Below are 24,526 nucleotides of genomic sequence, written 5' to 3'. Positions count from 1 at the left end.
GCACGACGACTGTTGTACGATACAGTATCAAAGGCTATGGTATGTGCTATCCTGTGTGGGATAGTCCAAATAAAAGATGCCTTGCTACTAATAGAAATGAAATAATACAGGCCTCGGTGATGTAGTCATTAAGCCATTGAACTTCAGGCTGGTAGGTACTGGGTTCGCATCCCGGGACCGGCTCCCACTCAAAACGAGGTTTTTTTAGTTTAATGAGTAGGTGTAAGGCCACTACACCGACTTATCTCTTGGTAACCACTAACCACTAACCCACTGTCCTGGTCAGACAGCCCAGGTAGCTGAGGTGTGTGTTCTCTCTTGGTAACCACTAACCACTAACCCACTGTCCTGGTCAGGCAGCCCAGATAGCTGAGGTGTGTGTTCTCTCTTGGTAACCACTAACCACTAACCCACTGTCCTGGTCAGACACCCCAGGTAGCTGAGGTGTGTGTTCTCTCATGGTAACCACTAACCACTAACCCACTGTCCTGGTCAGACACCCCAGGTAGCTGAGGTGTGTGTTCTCTCATGGTAACCACTAACGACTAACCCACTGTCCTGGTCAGACAGCCCAGGTAGCTGAGGTGTGTGTTCTCTCTTGGTAACCACTAACCACTAACCCACTGTCCTGGTCAGACACCCCAGGTAGCTGAGGTGTGTGTTCTCTCTTGGTAACCACTAACCACTAACCCACTGTCCTGGTCAGACAGCCCAGGTAGCTGAGGTGTGTGTTCTCTCTTGGTAACCACTAACCACTAACCCACTGTCCTGGTCAGACACCCCAGATAGCTGAGGTGTGTGTTCTCTCTTGGTAACCACTAACCACTAACCCACTGTCCTGGTCAGGCACCCCAGGTAGCTGAGGTGTGTGTTCTCTCTTGGTAACCACTAACCACTAACCCACTGTCCTGGTCAGACAGCCCAGGTAGCTGAGGTGTGTGTTCTCTCTTGGTAACCACTAACCACTAACCCACTGTCCTGGTCAGATAGGCCAGGTAGCTGAGGTGTGTGTTCTCTCTTTGTAACCACTAACCACTAACCCACTGTCCTGGTCAGGCACCCCAGGTAGCTGAGGTGTGTGTTCTCTCTTGGTAACCACTAACCCACTGTCCTGGTCAGATAGACCGGGTAGCTGAGGTGTGTGTTCTCTCTTGGTAACCACTAACCACTAACCCACTGTCCTGGTCAGGCACCCCAGGTAGCTGAGGTGTGTGTTCTCTCTTGGTAACCACTAACCACTAACCCACTGTCCTGGTCAGACAGCCCAGGTAGCTGAGGTGTGTGTTCTCTCTTGGTAACCACTAACCACTAACCCACTGTCCTGGTCAGGCACCCCAGGTAGCTGAGGTGTGTGTTCTCTCTTGGTAACCACTAACCACTAACCCACTGTCCTGGTCAGACAGCCCAGATAGCTGAGGTGTGTGTTCTCTCTTGGTAACCACTAACCACTAACCCACTGTCCTGGTCAGATAGGCCAGATAGCTGAGGTGTGTGTTCTCTCTTGGTAACCACTAACCACTAACCCACTGTCCTAGTCAGGCACCCCAGGTAGCTGAGGTGTGTGTTCTCTCTTGGTAACCACTAACCCCTAACCCACTGTCCTGGTCAGATAGACCGGGTAGCTGAGGTGTGTATTCTCTCTTGGTAACCACTAACCACTAACCCACTGTCCTGCTCAGGCACCCCAGGTAGCTGAGGTGTGTGTTCTCTCTTGGTAACCACTAACCACTAACCCACTGTCCTGGTCAGACAGCCCAGGTAGCTGAGGTGTGTGTTCTCTCTTGGTAACCACTAACCACTAACCCACTGTCCTGGCCAGGCACCCCAGGTAGCTGAGGTGTGTGTTCTCTCTTGGTAACCACTAACCACTAACCCACTGTCCTGGTCAGACAGCCCAGATAGCTGAGGTGTGTGTTCTCTCTTGGTAACCACTAACCACTAACCCACTGTCCTGGTCAGACAAGTCAGATAGTTGAGGTGTGTGTTCTCTCTTGGTAGCCACTAACCACTAACCCACTGTCCTGGTCAGATAGGCCAGGTAGCTGAGGTGTGTGTTCTCTCTTGGTAACCACTAACCACTAACCCACTGTCCTGGTCAGGCACCCCAGGTAGCTGAGGTGTGTGTTCTCTCTTGGTAACCACTAACCACTAACCCACTGTCCTGGTCAAGCACCCCAGGTAGCTGAGGTGTGTGTTATCTCTTGGTAACCACTAACCACTAACCCACTGTCCTGGTCAGGCACCCCAGGTAGCTGAGGTGTGTGTTATCTCTTGGTAACCACTAACCACTAACCCACTGTCCGGGTCAGACACCCCAGGTAGCTGAGGTGTGTGCTATCTCTTGGTAACCACTAACCACTAACCCACTGTCTGGGTCAGATAGCCCAGGTAGCTGAGGTGTGTGTTCTCTCTTGGTAACCACTAACCACTAACCCACTGTCCTGGCCAGGCACCCCAGGTAGCTGAGGTGTGTGTTCTCTCTTGGTAACCACTAACCACTAACCCACTGTTCTGGTCAGACAGACCAGGTAGCTGAGGTGTGTGTTCTCTCTTGGTAACCACTAACCACTAACCCACTGTCCTGGCCAGGAACCCCAGGTAGCTGAGGTGTGCGTTCTCTCTTGGTAACCACTAACCACTAACCCACTGTCCTGGTCAGACAGCCCAGATAGCTGAGGTGTGTGTTCTCTCTTGGTAACCACTAACCACTAACCCACTGTCCTGGTCAGACAAGTCAGATAGTTGAGGTGTGTGTTCTCTCTTGGTAGCCACTAACCACTAACCCACTGTCCTGGTCAGATAGGCCAGGTAGCTGAGGTGTGTGTTCTCTCTTGGTAACCACTAACCACTAACCCACTGTCCTGGTCAGGCACCCCAGGTAGCTGAGGTGTGTGTTCTCTCTTGGTAACCACTAACCACTAACCCACTGTCCTGGTCAGACACCCCAGGTAGCTGAGGTGTGTGTTATCTCTTGGTAACCACTAACCACTAACCCACTGTCCGGGTCAGACACCCCAGGTAGCTGAGGTGTGTGTTATCTCTTGGTAACCACTAACCACTAACCCACTGTCCGGGTCAGACACCCCAGATAGCTGAGGTGTGTGCCCAAAACAGCGTGGTTTAATCGTAATTGGATATAAGCACGAAAATAAGTACACATGAATGGAAGACTGAATGAATAGAAAAATGTAGCGGGTTTCCTCTCTAAAACTATATGTCAAATTTACAAACAATTGTAGTGTGTGTGTGTGTGTGTGTGTGTGTGTGTTTGTTATGTGTTTCTGTGTGTGTCTCTGTTTGTGAGTGTTGGTGTGTGCGTGCGTGTGTGGGAATTTGCAGTATCTATGTGTGTTGTCTGTGTATATGTTTGCATGTAGGATCCAGTTTACCGAACCAGTCGAGGGGGGGGGGGGGGGGTTGTAGAGGAGGCAGTAACCTTTACATTAAAAACCATAATGTTGGTAACAGGATACGAAAATGACCAGATTTTGCGTTACGTATCCGAAATTTAGAGTTCAATTCTTCTCGCCTTCTCTGTTCCTCTACCCCACCCCCCCCCACCCCCCACCCCCACCCCCTCTCTCTCTCTCAGACACTGGTGACAAACAGAGTTTGTTGTCCGCAGTTATCACCACCAGTCCAGACACTGGTGACAAACAGTGTTTGATATACGCAGTTACCATCCCCAGTCCAGTCACTGGTGACAAACAGTGTTTGTTGTACGCAGTTACCACCACCAATCCAGACACTGGTGACAGACAGTGTTTGTTATACGCAGTTACTACCACCAGTCCAGTCACTGGTGACAAACTGTTTGTTGTACGCAATTACCATCACCAGTCCAGTCACTGATGACAAACAGTGTTTGTTCTCTGCAGTTACAACTACCAGTTCAGTCACTGGTGAGGAACAGTGTTTGTTGTCCGCAGTTACCACCACCAGTCCAGACACTGGTGACAAACAGTGTTTGTTGTCCGCAGTTAACACCACCAGTCCAGTCCAGTCACTGGTGACAAACAGTGTTTGTTGTCCGCAGTTACCACCACCAGTCCAGACACTGGTGACAAACAGTGTTTGTTGTCCGCAGTTACCACCACCAGTCCAGTCACTGTTTACAAACAGTGTTTGTTATACACAGTTACCACCACCAGTCCAGACACTGGTGACAAACAGTGTTTGTTGTACACAGTTACCACCACCAGTCCAGTCACTGGTGAGGAACAGTGTTTGTTATACACAGTTATCACCACCAGTCCACTCCAGTCACTGGTGACAAACAGTGTTTATTATACACAGTTACCACCACCAGTCCAGTCACTGGTGACAAACAGTGTTTGTTGTCCGCAGTTACCACCACCAGTCCAGACACTGGTGACAAGCAGTGTTTATTACTCCAAGAAGAAAGATTTGCCTAACGAATTTTATTTCATCCAGTACCACTACGTTGGGTGGCTCATCAAAGTTAAGGGCGGGTTTTTACTTTGTTATACTGTATATAAATAAATGTAAAGAATGTGGCTGGTGACCCCCCTCCCCCCCCCCCCCCCCCCCACACACACACATTCTGTATAAATAAATATAAAAATGTGGGGCCCTCGGGGGCGATTGTTCCCACCCCTCTTCCGATTCCGTCCCTTGGACCCTGCCTATATGGGTTTGCCCCTATATCTGTGGGGCGAGACGTAGCCCAGTAGTAAAGCGCTCGCTTGATGCGCGGTCGGTTTGGGATCGATCCCCGTCGGCGGGCCCATTGCACTATTTCTCGTTTCTGCCAGTGCACCACGAATTCAAAGGTATGTTCACTTTTATTTCAAACTAATCATGTCATCAGTTGTCCAGTCTGTTACTTGTGTTCTGTCCCTTCGTTCTGCTAGCGATTAATTCGTCGATTTTATATATATACTACATATTCATGTCAAAAATAAATGTGGAGGTCAGGTCACGGGGTACAGTACACGTATTGATTTTCCAGTAGTCCTAAGATATCGCATAGTAGTTATTTTAAAATCTGAACTGTGAGCTATATACAATAGTCTTTTATAAAAAAAGGTGTGGTTCCGGGGATCGACCCCCCTGACCCCTCCGCTCAATTCTCTTTGTATTAAATAAACTTTTCGTGGAAGCATGGCTCAAAGCTAGACCTAGACACGTAACAGGCCACAGTCTAGATCCCCCCCCCCCCCCATGTATATTTTCCAGAGGACACGCCAGTATGAATATAATTCTATCTGGGGGTGAAATGGAGGGTGGGCGAGTAGTCATACTGTGCAGAAGCAATGGGGCGGGGGGGGGGGGGGGGGGGTCAACCTAACTGTCGGTTCTCAGGCTCCTGCAAACAAAAGAGAACTTGTTTTAACTCAATATTACTTTAGTAAATTTACTATATCTACATCTTTATTTGTGTGTTGTGCTTACACATTTCATTCATTACGCGGTCTATGTCTATCTCGAGTCCTGTCTCTGGATAGCCAGGGTCTTGACTCGGGGCAGAAAATTTACCGGGGAATTTTGAAATTAATGATCTAAATAAAATACGGGGATATTAAATTTTAGAAGCGCATTCCAAAATGTAAATAGTTCATAACTTAATTTTCTTTTTAAATTTTGCCGCAAATTAGGTCGGGCTATCTAAAATAAACTTTTAATTTTAATAATTTACCAATTAATTAGCCCAATACAGAAAAGGGGGACGTTGTATAGGAGAGGGTTTGGCCAACGCCCACAAAGTTTTGTTATTAGTTGGGGAGAAAAGTGAGGGGCATCCATCGTATCGGGAACATTGGCGTGACCGGCCGCCCGGGGGAAAGGTGGGGGGGGGGGGGGGAGGAAATCCCAGGACAAACCTAAACCTCCCTACGGCCAAAACCGCCTAAACTCTAACTTCCGGTGATGCTTCCCATCCCCCCATCCGAACCCCCCAAACGCCCATCCAGCCGCCGTGCCCTCCAGTCTCGATGCCCCTCAAGATTAGATAATAGTGACGAGGCACCTCTCTGCCAGCGTCGGTGCCGCTAGGAGAGCGACACATGACGATATTAATATCCAACGTCGGTTAACTGTATAGGAGGGGTGGTTGAAAGAAAGTTTGGCGTCTGGTGAGTCGTGGCGAGCGAAACGTAGTCCGTTGATCCCGAAGTGAAGAGGCACCTCTCTGTCAACCAAGAGAACAAAAACGTTACGTCATTCAGCAGACGCTGGCACCACTTTAATGTATTAAAACCGAACGGGGGGGGGGGGGGGGTGGTGGTGGGTAAAATAACCAGTCTGCCCCGTCGGCATAAGAGCAGCGCACCGCCCTATCAAATTAAAATTTCTTTTTATTTCAATGATTAAAAAATATGAAAAATATGAAAAAGACATTAAAAAAAAACGAGCACGCTTGTAACCTAACAATTTTTAAAAATCATAACACCAAACTATAAATTAATTATGTATGCACAATATGTGGTCAAACCGGTGAGCGGGGAGTATGTTATTGCCAAATAACACCCTCCCCCCCCCCCCCCCCATTAATAACCGAGAGCTGACACTAAAATACATTCATACAACACCCACACCGACAAAAAACATTTACATCATTAGAATAATAAAATTTATTAAAATTAAAATTATTAATATTTCATTAAAAACAACGGTATAATATCCGCCCGGTCCCCTCCATTATTATTTTTAGTTAGGGTTGAGGGTTAGGGTTAGGGTTAGGGTTAGGGTTAGGGTTGGGATTATGGCTGGGGTTAGGGCTAGGGTTAGGGTTAGGGGAAGGGGGGACCGGGCGGATATTTTTCCAAAACAACGGTATAAATATACCTATTTTATTATATATACAATTAAAAAAAAAAAAAAATTGTAAATTAAAACCGGGTTAACAATTTAAAAATAATTATTTAAACACTCGGACCTCGAAGTCGCCAGGCGCTGCGGTGCAACCGAGAAAAAAGGTGGAAAGACCGGCCAAAACTACAACTCGAAACGAGATAAAATGGCCGACCTGTCGAGACAGATTTGAAAAACGCACTAAAAAGGGATAGAATCGGATCATAGAAAGGTAGGACAGGCTATCCTATAACTTGAAGTGCCACCGACAGTGACAATTCTATATAATTAGTAAAATAATAAAATATTAATGCATTCCGCTAGCGGCTACAATAAAACGCCGTACGGCAATACTGAAGCAAAACGTAAAAAATACATCGTCAACGTCCCTAACTGCGTTTTGCTTCCAACTCCGTTCACTTTGTTTTCTCGTGCACTGTTCGCGCAATTAACATCCGATTTGTTGTTCTCTGCGGCATGAGTTCCTTATTTTCCCCATAACGATTTTAAAGAAATATTTGTTAGAATTAGTTTAAGGTTAGGGTTAGCGATAGTTATATAATTTTTTTCTGTTAAAACAATTTGTTCTATAAAACCAACATAATGTTTATATTTCGTAATCCAGGCCTAGCACTACGTCGTTTGTAGTAGTGGGGAGAATACGGAACTCTTTCCGACACACCCTCTAAACCAGGCCGGAGTACACCCATTTTACACAAAAAGCACTACTTTTGCATGGGCCGGAATTACCACAAACAAGTCTTCAATGTCAGCAAGTTACACATGTTTACAAACTACATGCTATCCCCTGTCACTTCAGTCAAACAGTTGCCACTTCATAGCTGTTTGCCATGAAATAATCACAGTCAAACAGCAGACTACTTGTGCGGTGAAACTTCCGGATTTTGGACAACCAAATGGGAAGATAACTGTAATCTGAGGCCTATCAGTCCATTTTTCCCCCTAAAAACTGGCCCACACTAATGCATTCCAATGATATACATATTAAAGCAATGCTCAATAAGTATCGGGATGTCACCTTTAAACTGAGAGTATATAGAGGCTGTGTTAAAACACCTACCACAGTGCCTTGCCATGGCCAATTTTAGCAATGGAAACTTGAGGGACACCAACTTCAAAATGTAATAACTTTATCAAATTTTGGAATTTCTTCATACAATGAGCAGCTATTTTTTCTTCTACATATGTTCTATACTAGCCGTCATTAATAACGCAATTTCCTTTTGTCAAAATAATATACGTTCCGGTTGGACTTCGTTGACGCTATTCATCAATGTACATGGTACAGTGGTACACATTATTTCAGCAGCATGTAAAGGTCGACTTCCGGCCTGTTCCCAACATAAGGGGAACAACGCTAAAAACGCATTATCCGGTAAATCGCGCACACGCAACCACTTGGCGAAATAACACTTTGCACGTGCATTTCCTGATACCCGGGCACACTCAGAACACGCGGGTGGCAATGAGTATCTCACTCCTACATGATGCCTCGGTTGAACAACGCCGATCGGAATCAAGCCATTGGCTTGTTGAATGCCGGAAACTCGCAATTGCGGGTAGCACAACGGTTCCACGTGCACCCGTCAACCATTAATCGGCTCCACAACCGATATCAGACAACAGGGACCGTCAATGACCGCCGTCGTTCGGGCACACCACGCGTAACGACCAATAGACAGGACCGGAACATACGGTTGCGGCACCTGCGCAATCGGTTTTTGACAGCTGCCAGGACTGAAGTGGGAACCAGGGGACGACTCATCAGCGCCCGAACTGTCCGGAGACGTCTTGCCGCAGCACGACTGCATTGCCACCGACCCTACCGTGGCCTTATCCTCCTGCACAGACATCGTCAAGCAAGACTCTTATGGGCCAGGAATGGTGGGCATTTGCGACCCAGGAGATGGCGAGATGTCATCTTCTCGGATGAATCGAGATTTAATGTGAGTGTCACGGACAGACGTCGTTGCATTTACCGCCGTCGTGGAGAACGTGTCGCGCAGCCCTGTGTTCTGGAGAGGGACCGCTACGGGGGCGGCGGAGTCATGGTTTGGGGCGCCATCAATGCTGACTTCCGGTCCGAACTCGTGGTGGTACAGGGAAAACTTAATGCGCAACACTACGTCGACAACATCCTGCGGCCGGTCCTCCTCCCATTGATGAGACGGCATGGCGGAAACAGGCTCGTCTTCCAGCAAGACAACGCTCGGCCGCACACTGCCAGGCGTACACAGGCGTTTCTTCGTGCCCACCATGTCACTGTGTTGGACTGGCCAGCAGTTTCCCCGGACATGAACCCAATAGAGCACATGTGGGACGAGCTGGGACGTCGTGTTCAAAACCAACCGAATCCACCACAGAACTTCGCTGAGCTGCAGCAGGCATTGCAGCATCACTGGGCAGCCATCCCACGACGTGTGGTGAGGCGCCTGTGCATGTCCATGCCTAGGAGGCTGCAGGCGTGCATCGCAGCACATGGAGGTCACACGAAATACTGACCCCCATGACGTTGACATCGCCAGAGACGTTATGCGCGATTCACTGTTGGCGGCTGACAGTGCCAGTCAGATGGGCCAGTGGTTGGTCTCACTGGTGGTATCAGTTTCATTTTTGTGGGATCTCGCATAATAAAATAAACCATGATCATTTTCGAGATTGCGTTTTTATTGCCGCCTAGTATATCTGCACAGTGTTGTCTTGGAAAGATTTTGAAATATTTAAAGGAAAAAAAATCAATCATTAGATTTTACTTCATTTTTAATGAAATATTAAACTTAAATTTAAATTTTTCAAAAAAAAAAAAAATCTAAAACTGTAAAATTTTGCATTTTAGATATGATAAGTGGAGGCTTAGTAAAGATATGGTGACTGAATTCATGATACATTATTAGAAATGTGTCAGAGGGATGGTGAAAGTCACAAAATTGGGGCCATTTGCAACAAATTTTTACACACTAATTTCAGGGAAAATTAGACATGATAGGCCTCAGATTCAATTTTGACCTGCTGTATTTACTTGATCTACTTCATTTACTGTATTAGACATGTAGCCACTTTGTAAAAGGCAAAACAGTCCATATAAATGCATATTAATATGAATATGCCCTACAGATATTACTTAGGTATACACCATAATATGTTTTTTGTTGACGACAACTTTGAAAATGAAGATTTTGTCACAAAATGCTGATATAAATCCTACCAAGAGGTACTTGCACCATATTTTTCAGTTTCCAGTGATAACTGTCAACAAGTGTAGTCATGTGCCAGTGTCTTGGATACCTCAGTGTAGTATTTCTTGATTGGAAGGATGTTTGTAGTAATGACCACTGAATATGCATTATGGATTATTCTGCCATATGTATTACAAGCCAAATGTTAACCTTTTTGGCACACTTTCTGCAATAAACTTGACAAGTATACCAGCATCTGATTACTGAACACAATAAATACATTCAGACAGCATAGAATATTAGCCTATTAGATTTTCTAAGGATGAAAGACCATTTTTGAAAAATGACTGAAGTGTGTAATTTATATAAATGTAGGTGAAATGTATTATTAGTAGGTACCAGCAACCAAAATTTAGAAATCACCTTTCCATAGTATAAACTTACTTTTTGCAATCTGCTAGCAAATAGAAGCACAGCGAAAAAAGAATTTTGAAGATATCTTTATTAGTTTTTAAGATATGATATATTTTGAGTACCATAATTTTTCTTGCAATGTCGAAAAACCATTTGACGGTATAAATACGCTCATAAACATGTAAAAATTTGAAGTTACAAAAATACTGTACTTATTTTACTAGCATTTTTAACATGTACACATGTATTTGTGCCAATATACTGCAAATTAGTCTGCTATGGTAATTTTTTGTATATCTGGTCTGTTCTTGAAACTTATAATTATAGCGCAAATAAGTGTCAAAATGGGTCCCAAAAGCCATTTTCGGAATGACATAAATATAAATTATAACACCAAAATTTTGAATTTTCACATTTTATATACAGAGAAGTTTGTTTCTATACTTACAGCCTATTTTTTTTTAGGCATCTGAGAATGTTAATTTTGATGCTATTGATTAAGCAAAATGCTCAAATGTTGAATTTAAGGTGCGGAAAAAGTGACAAAAACTAACCATTATTCAGGTATTTTCAGCAGACTGTATTTTGAAATCTAGTAAAGATATTTCCATGAATCTTTGCATGCTGGTGCAACACATACAAAACTAACACCATGTATTAGTATCAATGCTGTAGGTATATTATTTATTATAATAACTTACCCTCAGATTGTACCTTTATGAACAGATTTTCTTTCGCGTTACGACCAAATAATCCATTCTTCCGAAAACAAAGTGAATCACAGACATACATACATTGTTTGCAGTTATTTACAAGTGTCATTGTATAGTAAAACTTATACAGTAGGCAGTGTATTTTGCAATATATTTTCAAACATTATATTTTTGGGGAGTTGGGGGTCTAAACAACAAGTCTCTTTTAACAGTAAATTTCTTTGTAGCATTTATACTTTCTTTCAAACATGGCATAGATTTCTGACTTAAATTCCACATTCTCCCATTTGAAGTTTGCAAATTAAAGTCCCAATCAAAAAACATACACTGAACTAATTCTTTCTATGGAATCCAGCTAGGCCATTAAAAACATTCTTTTTTACACCACATTTGTCCATGAATGTTTATTTCACCTTCATCCGGGTTTCTCAAGTTGACAAACTTGTCCAACATAGAAATCATTGTCAAAATACACTGCCTACATTTGGCCTTGTTTTTGTGAATTGGTAACTGCCCGAACGCTGCAGTGTCTGTAGACCGATGGCATCTTGAAACTTCCTCGAACCTGTTGACATTCAGCATCAGCACACTCGTCATGCGCAGGTCTTCATAGGAGGTCACTTCTGTGGTGTTTGTTTCAAGAAACTGGTTTCAAGTTGTTGAGCAATGCTTCAAAATTACCTGTCAGTTTGAGTGAAGAATGTTTAACCCCAGAACCACCTTCTGGTACCCGAATTTCATTCTTCAATGCCTCAGTCTTGAGCTTTTGAGTTGGAATTGCTGCCAGAATGAGTTTTCAATTCTTTTGCGTGTAGGCATGGTCCTCCATTCTGTTTAACAGCTGACATTATGGCTTTTCTTTTTTGAAGTTGTTGTTCTGCTTTTGCCTCTCTAACTCGCTTATTTTCGCAAAGTATTGCCTTTTCTTCTTCTTTCAAACCACCTGCTTCGCATTTCCCTGTGTTTGTCTCTCATTCCTTCTGACTTTTTTGCTGCTGTCGAAAGAAGAAGCTCTTGATCAAGGTCTGACTTTGCTGAAAACCATTGCTGATGTGTTGTTCCGCTTCAACATATTGATTGTAGAGTGATGATGCAGTGATGAATTTCTTCTTTTAAAGATACTGAAGTCGAGGTCACCAAAACAAGCTTCACCAAGCAAATTTGTGATTTGGCTGTGTTGCATTTTCTCACACTTAACATCATGGTAACGACCACCTAGAAGAAAATCTGATAGCTGTCGTTCAGTTACAGCCTTGAATTTGGTATACAGATTTTGAAGGATGGAACTTGACTTCTATCTTCTTCTCATCTGAAAGTTTACCAGTGAGGGAAATATGTTTTAGTGTTAACATTAAGTCAAAAGAGTGGTGGTATTTCCTTGTCTGTTAACGGTGTTGGATCTCTGACCAATGACATTAGTGCTGCATGAAGTTCACAAACATGACTGAAGAAGTCCAGATACTTCACCTGTTTGCCATTAAAATCCCAGTAGGGACCGGTTATCTTTCATACACCAGTCCAAGAGCCCCCTATGATGGCACAATTCTAAACTCTCAAATTAGCATCGAGAAGGGACACTGTCTTGTTGTTCGATTAGAGATGATGAAAGTTCTCCCGGAAATTAATAATATCTGTCCGATGAAAATGCAGTGATGCTGCTGAATGGAAGTAATGTTGAACCGGTTTCCTCTGAAGATTGTTATCGTAGAAGTGATTTCTTCTAGATGACAGAAAAGCATCCCACGAATCCCTACAGCCATTGTTCAATCTCCTCTTGACCCCAAATATCGCAAGCAGATGCAAAATATATCTCCCAGCTGAATTCACCGTTGAGGCCACACGTTAAAAAATTTGTTGAAGCATTTCTCCCGATTTTTTTCGTTTTTCATCTTTCCATCTTTTCATTCTTTTAGGGACCTTTGTCACTGGCACTGCTTAATAAAATTTTATAATTTTTTAAAAATGCGGCATTCCAGTGCAAGAATTCCATTTCTTCTTCCGTGCCAATGATGGTTTCCTTTTCTAGTTTGAATGACTTGTCGAACGCATTTCATGACCACTGGCTCGATCATCATCAACCCGAGAGATTCTTCAGCGTGGTCTTTAAATAGTTGGTCTGCCTGTTTGTATCGTAAAAAATCAGCTAATTCCGCAACAGGTCCAAATTGCAATATTTACTAAAGTAGATGTATCTTCATGTATACTGGGACAAAACCACAAGAGAGAGATTGTCCACTGTCTGTGTCAACTGATGGCCCAACTTATTTTTGATGCGTCTTTTTGTGGTTCCCGTCACTATTGAGATCAGCATTGGTTGATTTAAGAAGGGATTCTGCCACCGGATGTTTTGCCAAGATGTATGTTCGCTCTGGAAGGCCAATTCACTGTCTGTCAGCTGGATGTCAAAAAGATGTTTGCATACAACTTGCATACACCTGCGCACAGTTCTTTGCAGAAACGTCTGGCATTACCTATCAATGACATTACACACATCACTACATCTTAGGTAAACTTCTATTATCTTCTCATTGTTTTGAGGGAAACACGTGATATCTTGTGCTGCTACTACTGGTAATATCTAGCAATCTCCTTTTCAGCTGTTTCAATTTTGTTGTGTTTAAGCGTTTTCTTCTCTTTTCCTTTCTAGCTGCAGCTGTACGGTGGCAATTCGATAACTGTGATTGCAAAGATGCGAATTTTCGCCCTTTTCGATTTGTTAGCATCACTTACTTCATCATTCACCCGCTTTTTGTAAATCGAGTTCATCCTTCGCGAAGTTTGCATATCTTTGCGTTTAAGTGTTCTTTGTAGTAGGCTGAATGGTCGAGCTTTGATAGGAGTATCAAAATGTCTTTTGTGACGAGGCATTTCAATCATTCAGTTGTTTTTTGTTTATCAAGTGAAGCTTGAATTTATGTTTGATGCTAGCAGTTCACAACAATTTCAACATGCTTTTCTTTCTGGTTAAAGATGCAATCTTTCACCATTCTTTTCTTCAACAAGCTGTTGCAAAGTATGTCCAGGGGCCTTTTCTCAGTAAGGGACTTTCTAGTGCTTTCTATATCACCCTTAATTTTCTGATTTTCACAGCTTCATTTGGGAGTGTCACACAAATTGCAGAATTTTCCCCCCGGAAAAACCGTTCTTAGGGATTGTCAACACACTTTCTTGTACCGATACTTTTGGGCAAACATCACCATTAAATATCTTGACCTGTTTTAATACAGAACCCTGTTTCGGGCAAACATAACAACAACAGGAAATTTTTCTAAACCTGAAAATCGTCCCCTGGATTTATTTTTGATTTTTTGAATTCACTGACTTTGGTTAAGTCTTTTGCAGTGTCTTTCTGTCACATTGGATATTACGGTAAGTGATTGCACAGCTTCATGCATCAGGAGGAAGATAAAATCATAATCTTTTCTAAATTGTCAAGTTCAATAAGATCCCAGTGTAAGGCCAATAGGTCCCGGAACTGGGAACAGGCACATTGAGCAGCTGTTCTATGGTTACTCCAGCCGACTTTAGTGAATTCCTATAAAGGCCAATTCTGCCTCGAGGAAAAAGTGTGAAAGGCTCTTCCCAGACACCATCAATTATGCACAGGAACGTTTAAACGTTGTTTTCAATAAAATATTCGTAATCTCTCTTTGGATAAGTTTATGATTTTTTGGTGCAAACCCGGTCAGTTCGTCCACGACTGTCATTTTTTGCAATAGTAAAGGTGCCAACCAGTAGTCTACATGTTGTCTTCAGCTGTGGAAGGTTCAGAGTCGCCGCGACCACGTTGACAGAAAGGTGGTAGACGCTTATCAAAATCGTGTTCTATTAATATTAGTTTAAACAACAAAGAGAAACAGTCTAGAAAGGGAATTACTGTCCCGGGTTCTCCTATAGTGTGAATCCATGGTTAATATGTCAAAATGTTTGTTATTGGCGGGAAATGGAAAAAATGATCAGGCAGGGGTGCAGAAATGGAAAATATTTAAAAACCGCCTGGCCGACCACAACTACAATTTACTAGCCTGCAGCATGTCTACTAGTCCCCAACTATAGAAACAATATATTAAAAAACAACAACTAGTATAATATAGGGGTTTTCATTTCAAATGAAAAAAGTACAGATTACATCATGTGTCACCCCCCCCCCCCCCCCCCCCCCCCCCCCCCCCCCCCCCCCCCCCCCCCCCCCCCCCCCCCCCCCCCCCCCCCCCCCCCCCCACCCCCCCCCCCCCCCCCTTTCCCACCCGAACAAAATAAAAAAAGACAGATAAGGACCCCACCCTGTGGGTGCCGTAGTGGCATTTTTACAATCAGTGTCATAAATTTTTTTACTCGCATTTGGTGAGTACTTTATGCAGTCCTGTCAAGGTAATGGCATTACAGCAAACATAGGGATATTGTTGTATTAGAGTTGGGAATCTTTAACCAGCAGCACTACTATTTAAACCGAAACATTACAGAAAGGCAGTACTGTCGGTGTCTTCCTGTAGTGTGTGTGGTTAATAGTCAAATATTTGTAAGCTGAGAACTCAAAAAATCAATGTAAGGGTATTTTAATGTCAAACATAGGGTTATGTCGAAATTAGAAGGGAATCTTTACCTACGCGTGGGTAGGAAACCATTCGTGTTTTCGACTACTTATTTCTAGGCAGAAAGTGATTCATTAACCGTCCAAAATGTCTGTCTTGCTCCAACAGCGAGTACTGTGGCTTTACTGAATGTATATTAAAGGTTAGGTAGGTGTACCCTGTCCGTGGGATGGCCACATATAAAATATACCTTGCTACTAGTGTACTAATGGAAAAATGTAGCGGGTTTCCTGTCTGTGACAAAATAACAAAATATCTGACATCATATAGATGATTATTAATCAGTGTGCTCTAGTGGTGTTGTTAATAAATAAAAACTAAAAAGTTTAGTGTTTAATTTACTTTAATTTACTCCCACTTGTCTTGACACTGAATATGTGCTATTGTTTTATTACTCACAAAGTTTATTTTTAATTGTAGAATACACGTTCTAATTAACAATAAAATTAACCATATATAATAATAATAATAGTGAAATTAGTCATCTGAGAAAAAAGTAAAAAAGAAAGGAAAAAAAAAAAAAGACAAAAAGTAACAATCAAGTTTTATGACAAAAATAACACAAGTTCCAACCTAAAACCTCATTAAAATATCATTAATATTTCATTTAATATTTCGTTATTACAAAAGAAACGAAATAAAAATCGAGTGTATGCACAGATCAACACAAAATCGTAATTTTTTAATGAGCAGCTAATTTCGACAAAAATAATCCGCCAGCTTTGATCTGAAGTGGCAATGCCCGAAACTTTTCACAATTTTACTTGTAAAAATATCCACGACAACAGCTGAACCATAGTTAAACAAATAAATCGCCATGCCATGTAACGTTTATACTTATTATAACTTGTATTATTTTGCATTGGTTAGTGGAAAATCGGCCTGTTTAAATATAAAGCCACATGGGTTGTTGAATATTTTTTTTGTATTGCATCATGTCGGTTCCACATGGCCAGTCTAATACTATTCAGTAGTGTTAAAGCTAGAAAACGCAATTAAATAAAATTAAATAGCTTCGCGTATAGCCCAAGTTCCGTATCTTTTCTCCCCACTACTGATTACAAACGCAAAGTTGGACGTAGTGCTAGGCCTGTAACTTGGATACGAAATATAAACATTATGTTGGTTTTATAGAAAAAATTGTTTTAACAGAAAAAAATTATATAACTATCGCTAACCCTAACCTTAAACTAATTCTAACAAATATTTCTTTAAAATCGTTATGGGGAAAATAAGGAACTCATGCCCCTGGTTTACGTTCGGAAACGAAACTACCGTTCGTTGAAATTTTTGTTGAGAACGAAACACCGTTCTCGACTTTTCTAACATGTGGTAACCTCCCGGTAACCTGAACGACCGTTCTCGACTTATTTCGATGCCTGGTTTTTGGTGGATTTAATAAATTAAAATCATTAAATTTAATATTATTATTTATAAAATAATTTGCCAGTTAGGGTCATTCCAAAAAAAGGAAAAATGTCACCTCACCCTCTCCGATTTTGCTGAAAGTTGGTATTTGGGGTTATTGGGGCTAAAAACGATCATATTCCAATTTTTTAGAGAGATCAGACCGACTGTTTCCGAGATATAGCCCACCCAAATTTGGCGATTTTGACCAAAACGGGTGTCGCCGCCAATATTCAAATGACCATATCTCAGTAACCAATTGGTAAATCTTGATGAAATAGATATTTCTAGAAAGGTAATTTTACAAGGATTCCAAAAAAATGCCACTATTTTTGGGATATGAGTACGGTAAATAGTGGTGACCTTTTGACCTTGAATTTGGCCATATGGGACAGGTTACCTTGAAATTAACTTGCCTTGAAAATTTAGCCCAACATGTTGTCTAAACAATATAAAATAATTGAAGATATAATATTTCTTATTAGCCTGTAAAATAAAGTCAAACTAGGCATACCCTCCAACTAAAGCGCAGTATCTGTTGATTATAGTGCATGCACTACATGTACTATGTACTAACATGCAGTATGAAGTCCATAACATAGCCAACCTGTTGCTTGTTTTGTTTCACAAGGTTCTATTCCTTAGTCCAAGTCAATTTCCCAGCTTTGGCAGACCTGTGAAATCCTCACTACATCATTTTGCTTAATGCAGTAATTCCTTGATGAGGAGGATGTTAGTGATGGCGTGTCAAGACTGCAGAGAATGTCAACCTTCAGTATCCAACACTCATCCTTTCCTAGTGGCCAATGAAATTGTCTCGATGGTCCATGTGGATGCATAAAGTTAATCTTACAATCCCCAAACTCATCTGAGATTTCCTCCACCAATCCAATCCAAGGGAAATTGTCATAGAGACAACAGACGAAGGACTGTACTTGAAGGGGTACTGTTTGTACGTCTCCTAATGCTGTTGGTTCATCGTCCATTTCAATGTCATCGCTTTCTGATACAGACACCAGTTCTGGGTCAGCAGCCTGTGAACTCAACCTATAGACCTACAGTCTTATTTGATTACATGTATGTTTAGTGCATTCAAATAAATAATGATTTTGAAACATCTTCAAAACAGTGACACACTAAACAATTGGGTGTATGGGATGTTTTGGTAATAAATGTTATATTATTTAAAGCAACAGTTACACCCATTCGCAAACAAGCTATAATTTGTGTAGCTTTAACATTAAAAGAAACAGGCCCTGGTGTAGTCGACTTTGGTTTAATGGTTGCATGCCACACTCTGGTCTTGTAGTCCCATTCGGTTTGTCACAAGTTACCAAAGTGTGGCTCAGCTATTGATTCTATTTCTTTATAATTATGATTTACTGAAACTCCAATAGCAGTGTCTAATATAGGATTTTCTTTATAATTATGATTTACTGAAACTCCAATAGCAGTGTCTAATATAGGCTTTTCTTTATAATTATGATTTACTGAATCTCCAATAGCAGTGTCTAATATAGGCTTTTATTTATAATTATGATTTACTGAATCTCCAATAGCAGTGTCTAATATAGGCTTTTATTTATAATTATGATTTACTGAATCTCCAATAGCAGTGTCTAATATAGGCTTTTATTTATAATTATGATTTACTGAATCTCCAATAGCAGTGTCTAATATAGGCTTTTATTTGCATTTTCGTCAGCCAGCTCATTACCGCTAATTCCAACGTGAGCCGGGATCCACTTGAAAATTACTTTTACCTTTTTAATAATTAATTTATTATACAATTTATATATTGTTTTGATAATTTCCGGTCTGACAGTATTGGGAGCCCCCAATGGCCTGCAAGGCACTAAGGCTATCAGAGAAAATGACATAATTATCGGGGCTATTTATTTCATGATATTTTTAATTCCACATCAGAGCATACAGGATGGCCATTAATTCTGAAGTATAGACTGACAAGTTATCCGATAGCCTAGCCCTTATGGCTATTGGTTTGTCAAAACCTTTTGGATTTTTGATAACAAAGGCCATACCTGTTTTACCAGAAATTGGGTCCTTTGGTCCGTCAGTAAATATTTGTATTTGGATTTTCAACTTTTAAAATATCTTTTCTGATGTGGCAGTTGACTATTGGAATGTCAATCTGCCACGGGAACTCAAAATTAATGATTTTATTAAGATATTTCAAGCCCCGCCTGATCCTTGTAAGGGTTAGTGGTAAAACACCCAGCTCAGCAAGGACGCTGTCATTTGGAGTAGTAGACTGTACAGACAATGAATTTGGGCACGTGGAATCCTAGCCCATTCTTCATGCAGTGCATGTGACAGTTGCGGAAGCGTCTGTGGCTCCGGGTCACACTGACGTACGCGTCTGTCCAGTTCATCCCATAGATGTCCAGTGGGGTTGAGATCTGGAATGTTAGTGAGGGGGGGGGGGGGGGATTCCGAGACTGAGGAGAGTGAAGGTTTATGGAAGAAAGGGGGGGGGGGGGTCGATATATGCTCCCCCAGAAAATATATTTGGAAAAAGAAATCGTTTTTGCTTGGACAGGTGCTTGAGCGAGCATTTTGTTATTTATTTACTTTGATTTCTTCTTATTTTTGGGGTGTTATTTAGTTTTCTGTTTTTGTTTTTTTATTATTATTTTTTAAAATTTTATTTTGTTTATTTCTTGTTGTTTTGTCTTTGTTATGTAGTTCCCTGACGTCATTAATTTAGTGCTCCGCAAGGCTCAATGGGTAGGTGTAAACCACTTGCACCGACCAATGATCCATAACTGGTTCAACAAAGGCCATGGTTTGTGCTATCCTGTCTGGGAAGTGCAAATAAAAGATCCCTTGCTGCTAATCGGAAAGAGTAGCCCATGAAGTGGCGACAGCGGGTTTCCTCTCAAAATATGTGTGGTCCATAACCATATGTGTGACGCCATATAACCGTAAATAAAATGTGTTGAGTGCGTCGTTAAATAAATGTTTTCTTTCTTTCATTAATTTACTGGGGGGGGGGGGGGGGGACGTAGGTCAGTGGTACAGCGCTCGCCTTATGCGCGGTCGATCTAGGATCGATTCCCATCAGTGGTCTCATTGGGCTATTTGTTGTTCCAGCCAGTGCTCCACATCTGATATAGCAAAGAATGTGGTATGTACTATCCTGTCTGTTAGATGGTGCGTATAAACGATGCCTTGCTGCTAATCGAAAAGAGTAGCCCATTTATTCATAGTGTCATTACTGATATACAGGATTGCAAACGATTCGCCACGCATTTTTATGAGGATTACAACTAATATTGTGGGTAGAATGATGCAAATACTTGGTGAAGTTGTTTTTTTTCACGAATTTGAGGATTCACTAAAAATACATTTACCTATACATGTAACACATTTGGCATAATTATGAATATGACAGGATGGAAAATGAAGGCATACAACCATGATGATTAGATATTTCCGCGTTTGATTAACGATTTCGTGATTTCGCTATTTAAAATGCTTCTGTTACTAAAACAAACACATGTATCAGCTTATTATCATTTAGTACACAATTTTGTTATTTTTAACAACTCGTCTTCATTGTTTTTGTTTCGGTTTACCCTACTTCGCATAGGATGTTCTCTTTACACCAAATTTGAAATCGTTTAACTATGTGATTATTCGGGGGATGCCCCTCACGTGATTCAAATTAAATAATACGGTAAATGTGAATACTTTAAATTCAGTTATTTTTCTTCTGATTGATGGATCACCGCCGTAATTCAGTTATTTTTTCTTCTGATTGACAGATCACCGCCGTAATTCAGTTATTTTTCTTCTGATTGACGGATCACCGCCGTAATTCAGTTATTTTTTCTTCTGATTGACGGATCACCGCCGTAATTCAGTTATTTTTCTTCTGATTGACGGATCACCGCCGTAATTCAGTTATTTTTTCTTCTGATTGACGGATCACTGCCGTAATTCAGTTATTTTTCAACAACATTAATAATAAGTTGGACATGGTGGTTATGTAGATGGTTAAATAAAGTACTTTTACGAACAAATCAAAATAATACTTTGTTGCAACTTTAAGTTTGCAGGTTTTAATTTTAGAACATGGCGATTATCCACGTAACCGATGTGCCGTAAATTTGAAATTGCGTTACCGACAGACGTGAAAAGGTGCACCTTGTTTTCATAACATTCGGGAACTGCCTCTAAGTCATATTGTAGGATAAAACCAGTTTATACTGCATTTGACAGACGTTTGTTAATATTATATCACAGGGAAACCAACTGAATAGATTTAAGAGTCTAATATGCCATATTTTTATTATAGTAGTGCAGGACTTGTATCATTTTAGTTCAATATATGTACCGTCAAAATGAATTCAGATTTTACGATTAAAATCTGGTGTATTACTACAATACTTGTTCTGTTTCAGATCAGAAGTCGTGAAATAATGGATTGTACTAAAAACAACATTCTCCAAAACATCCACGACGAAATGGTCAAAGGTACATTCAATGACCTTGACATTGTCTGTGAGAATGGGACAACGAGTGCAAACCGTTTGGTCCTGGCCGCGATGTCGTCTTACTTCCGGGCAATGCTGACATCAGACATGACAGAGAGTCGGACAGGTGTCTTGAATCTGCCTACTGTCTCGGTGTCAGTGTTCCAGGATATTCTGAAGATGTCTTTGTGTTCACTGGATCTTGTAAACGAAGACAACTGCGTCAAAGTGTTAGACGCATGCGAAATGATGCAGCTTGATGACGTCAAAGATCTGTGTCATCGTTATCTTAAGAAAAGTCTAGTGATGAACGCCGACAATTGTCTACATTGGTGGAGACTTATGAATCGCTACAATGTTCGTGATTCGTCCAACAGAGCAGTCTCTTATCTGAAAGAAAACTTGACCGAGTTTGTTGAAAGAGAAAACATTGTTCATTTGTCAAAGACAGAACTCTTAGAAATCTTATCCAAAGATGATTTGAAATGCAAGGAAGATGTAATTATGAAAGGTGTCATGAAATGGCTTGAAGGAAATAACCCGGATGCAGATGACGTAACAAGTATCTTTGAAATGATCAGGATTGAATGTGTTGATCCACAGTTCCTCATTGAAAATGTGTCGTTTTCAAAATTCATTTTTGAAAACACCTCTGTTCAGCAAATGATAAAAGGTGTTCTTTGTTCTCGCGTTATGAGAACTGGTTCAACCAGCAGATCTGATAGTGGATGTGGGAATGTTTTCATATTACATTACGATGAAACTAAGAAAACAAATTCTCTTCTGTCTTGTTTTACATCAGAAGGGACATGGGAAGACGTTCCACCTGCTCCAGTAGATCCTGGACGGTGGTATTCAGCTGCGAGTCTAGGTAACAATGTCTACATCACTGGTGGTTGGATTAGAACAAAATGTACACTCGTCTACGACGTCTGTAGAAGAGAGTGGGAAACAGGTCCAGATCTCAAACAACAACGCTTGGTTCACTGCATGGCCACAGCTAATTCTAAAGTGTATGCAGTTGGTGGTAGTATCAGCAACACGATTGAAGAGATGAGCGAGAGTGACACATGCTGGCAGGTTGTTGGAGATTTGAAACAGAACAGAGAGCTTGCATTCGCTGCTACAGTTGGACACAACATTCTGGTGATGGGTGGACAAAGTGAAGGATGTGGATCAGATGTTATGCAGTGTTTCAATACAGCGACTCGCTGTGTGTCTAACCTCAGCTCACGTTTACCATACAGATCGATCTGTCTGAGAGGTTCGGTTCACCTCCCTGATGTATATCTGCTGGACGGTGATGGAAATGTGATGCACGTCCAGGTCATTGACAGTGATGGTGAAATTCATATTCAAGTCAAGTCAACAGCGAAATGGCGATCATTTGAATATTGTTTTGGTGTATTATGGCAGAACGGAAGCTTGCTGTCCTTCAGTGGCGCGTACACTAATTGTGAAATTCGAAAATACAACCTGGCTGAAGGGAAAGAGGACAATATAACATTCCCAGAATCAACGAGAAGTGGTGATGTGCTTGGTGTTCTGCCAGTGGATCATAAAGCATAACAGATTTTGGATTGAGTTTATTCTGGGACATAACATCGTTTGTATTTAATCTCACTGATCAAGTGGGTCTCTTGCTATTAGGATCTATTTAAATTCTGCGTACAACATCACTAGCAGTTTGATGAATTTGGTCACAAAACCTGTAGAGAAACTAAAATTTGATTTAACCAAAAAAACAACATAATAATAAAAATAATAAATAAAAAAATAAAAAATGCACCAAAATTGTAACGCCTTAAACAAATGTATTCAATTGTTTCTCGAATTATCTTTTTGATCGATTAATTAAATATATTCGTTGAAATCAATTTTAATTTATATATTTGGCGATTTTGATAACAAAGGCTAAAGACGGGGTCGGGCACCACTTCACCTATTTTGGTTTCTGACTGGATTATGGCTACGGAGCTATAAACCGTGGGATAAGGCTTTATTTAGTTTGGCTAATTCTCGGTGTTTAAAGCTGCTGTTATAACAGTGTTTACTAGTGCAAAAGACAAACGTAACAGCACTGTTAATAAACTCGAGCTGCGGCTCGTCTTCACAATAAACGTACATCGTGAAAAACGTCTTGTTATTGTGAAGACGATAATAACGGAAAGGTATCTTGTCAGTTATTTCCGTTTATTAGATTGGATCCACCTCAAAGAGAAAAAGAAGAAAAACAATCGTACTGTACGGAGAACTTTCGTTTAAGAGTGACTGTTTGCAACACAGTGCGCTTCGTGCATTCACACAGGTGTCAATTCAGTGTTTTACTTATGTGTATAATCAAATAATTAATGTGTGTAATCAAATAATGTGTTTCTGGTTCTGTGTGTAAGATATTGACCAAGAGGGCATACTTTTAGTACGTACGCATTTTTTTTTTCGGGGGGGGGGGGGGGTTTGAAAATTTAAGAGCCATTTTGCGTACGGCGGGGGGGGGGGGGGGTGTTATTAGGGTAAAATTAAAATATATATATATAGTTAATTTGATTATTTACTGACGTTCTAGATCGTCGGCGCCTGTTTTGTTCTCCATACTAACCCTTTGCGTCATTCCACTGCATGACCTTTGTGTCATTTGACGCACACATGCATGGCCAAGAAAATGGCCTCCGGTGGTGATAATTATGACAAATATTCCCAACTTTTGAAATGTATTAAATGTGTAAACCCAACCAAGAAGGCGGGCGAGGTTCAGGAACTATTAGTATAGTATACCATAATGACATCGACGGTGGCATTGTCTACATTTACTGGTACTGACTGACGATCTTTTGCGTATGTACGCAAGGGGGGGGGGGGGGGGGGGTATGGTCACTGGCGTACGTAACGGG

General features: G+C 41.3%; 1 protein-coding gene across 1 annotated transcript; it reads left to right on the top strand.

Annotated features, from left to right (window-relative positions):
• Positions 1-6,963: 6,963 nt before the first annotated feature.
• LOC121386445 (kelch-like protein 3) lies at positions 6,964-24,001 on the top strand. Its single transcript, XM_041517345.1, has 2 exons — positions 6,964-7,045; positions 21,564-24,001. Exon 2 carries the CDS (start codon positions 21,582-21,584, stop codon positions 23,202-23,204), a length of 1,623 nt encoding a protein of 540 aa, XP_041373279.1. The 5' UTR covers positions 6,964-7,045; positions 21,564-21,581; the 3' UTR covers positions 23,205-24,001.
• The last annotated feature ends 525 nt before the right edge of the window (positions 24,002-24,526 follow it).

Source organism: Gigantopelta aegis, chromosome 12 (genome assembly GCF_016097555.1).
Source record: "Gigantopelta aegis isolate Gae_Host chromosome 12, Gae_host_genome, whole genome shotgun sequence".
Lineage (NCBI taxonomy): Eukaryota > Metazoa > Mollusca > Gastropoda > Neomphalida > Peltospiridae > Gigantopelta > Gigantopelta aegis.
Note: the sequence above shows the minus strand (reverse complement) of the source record. Positions and strands in the feature narration are given on the sequence as shown.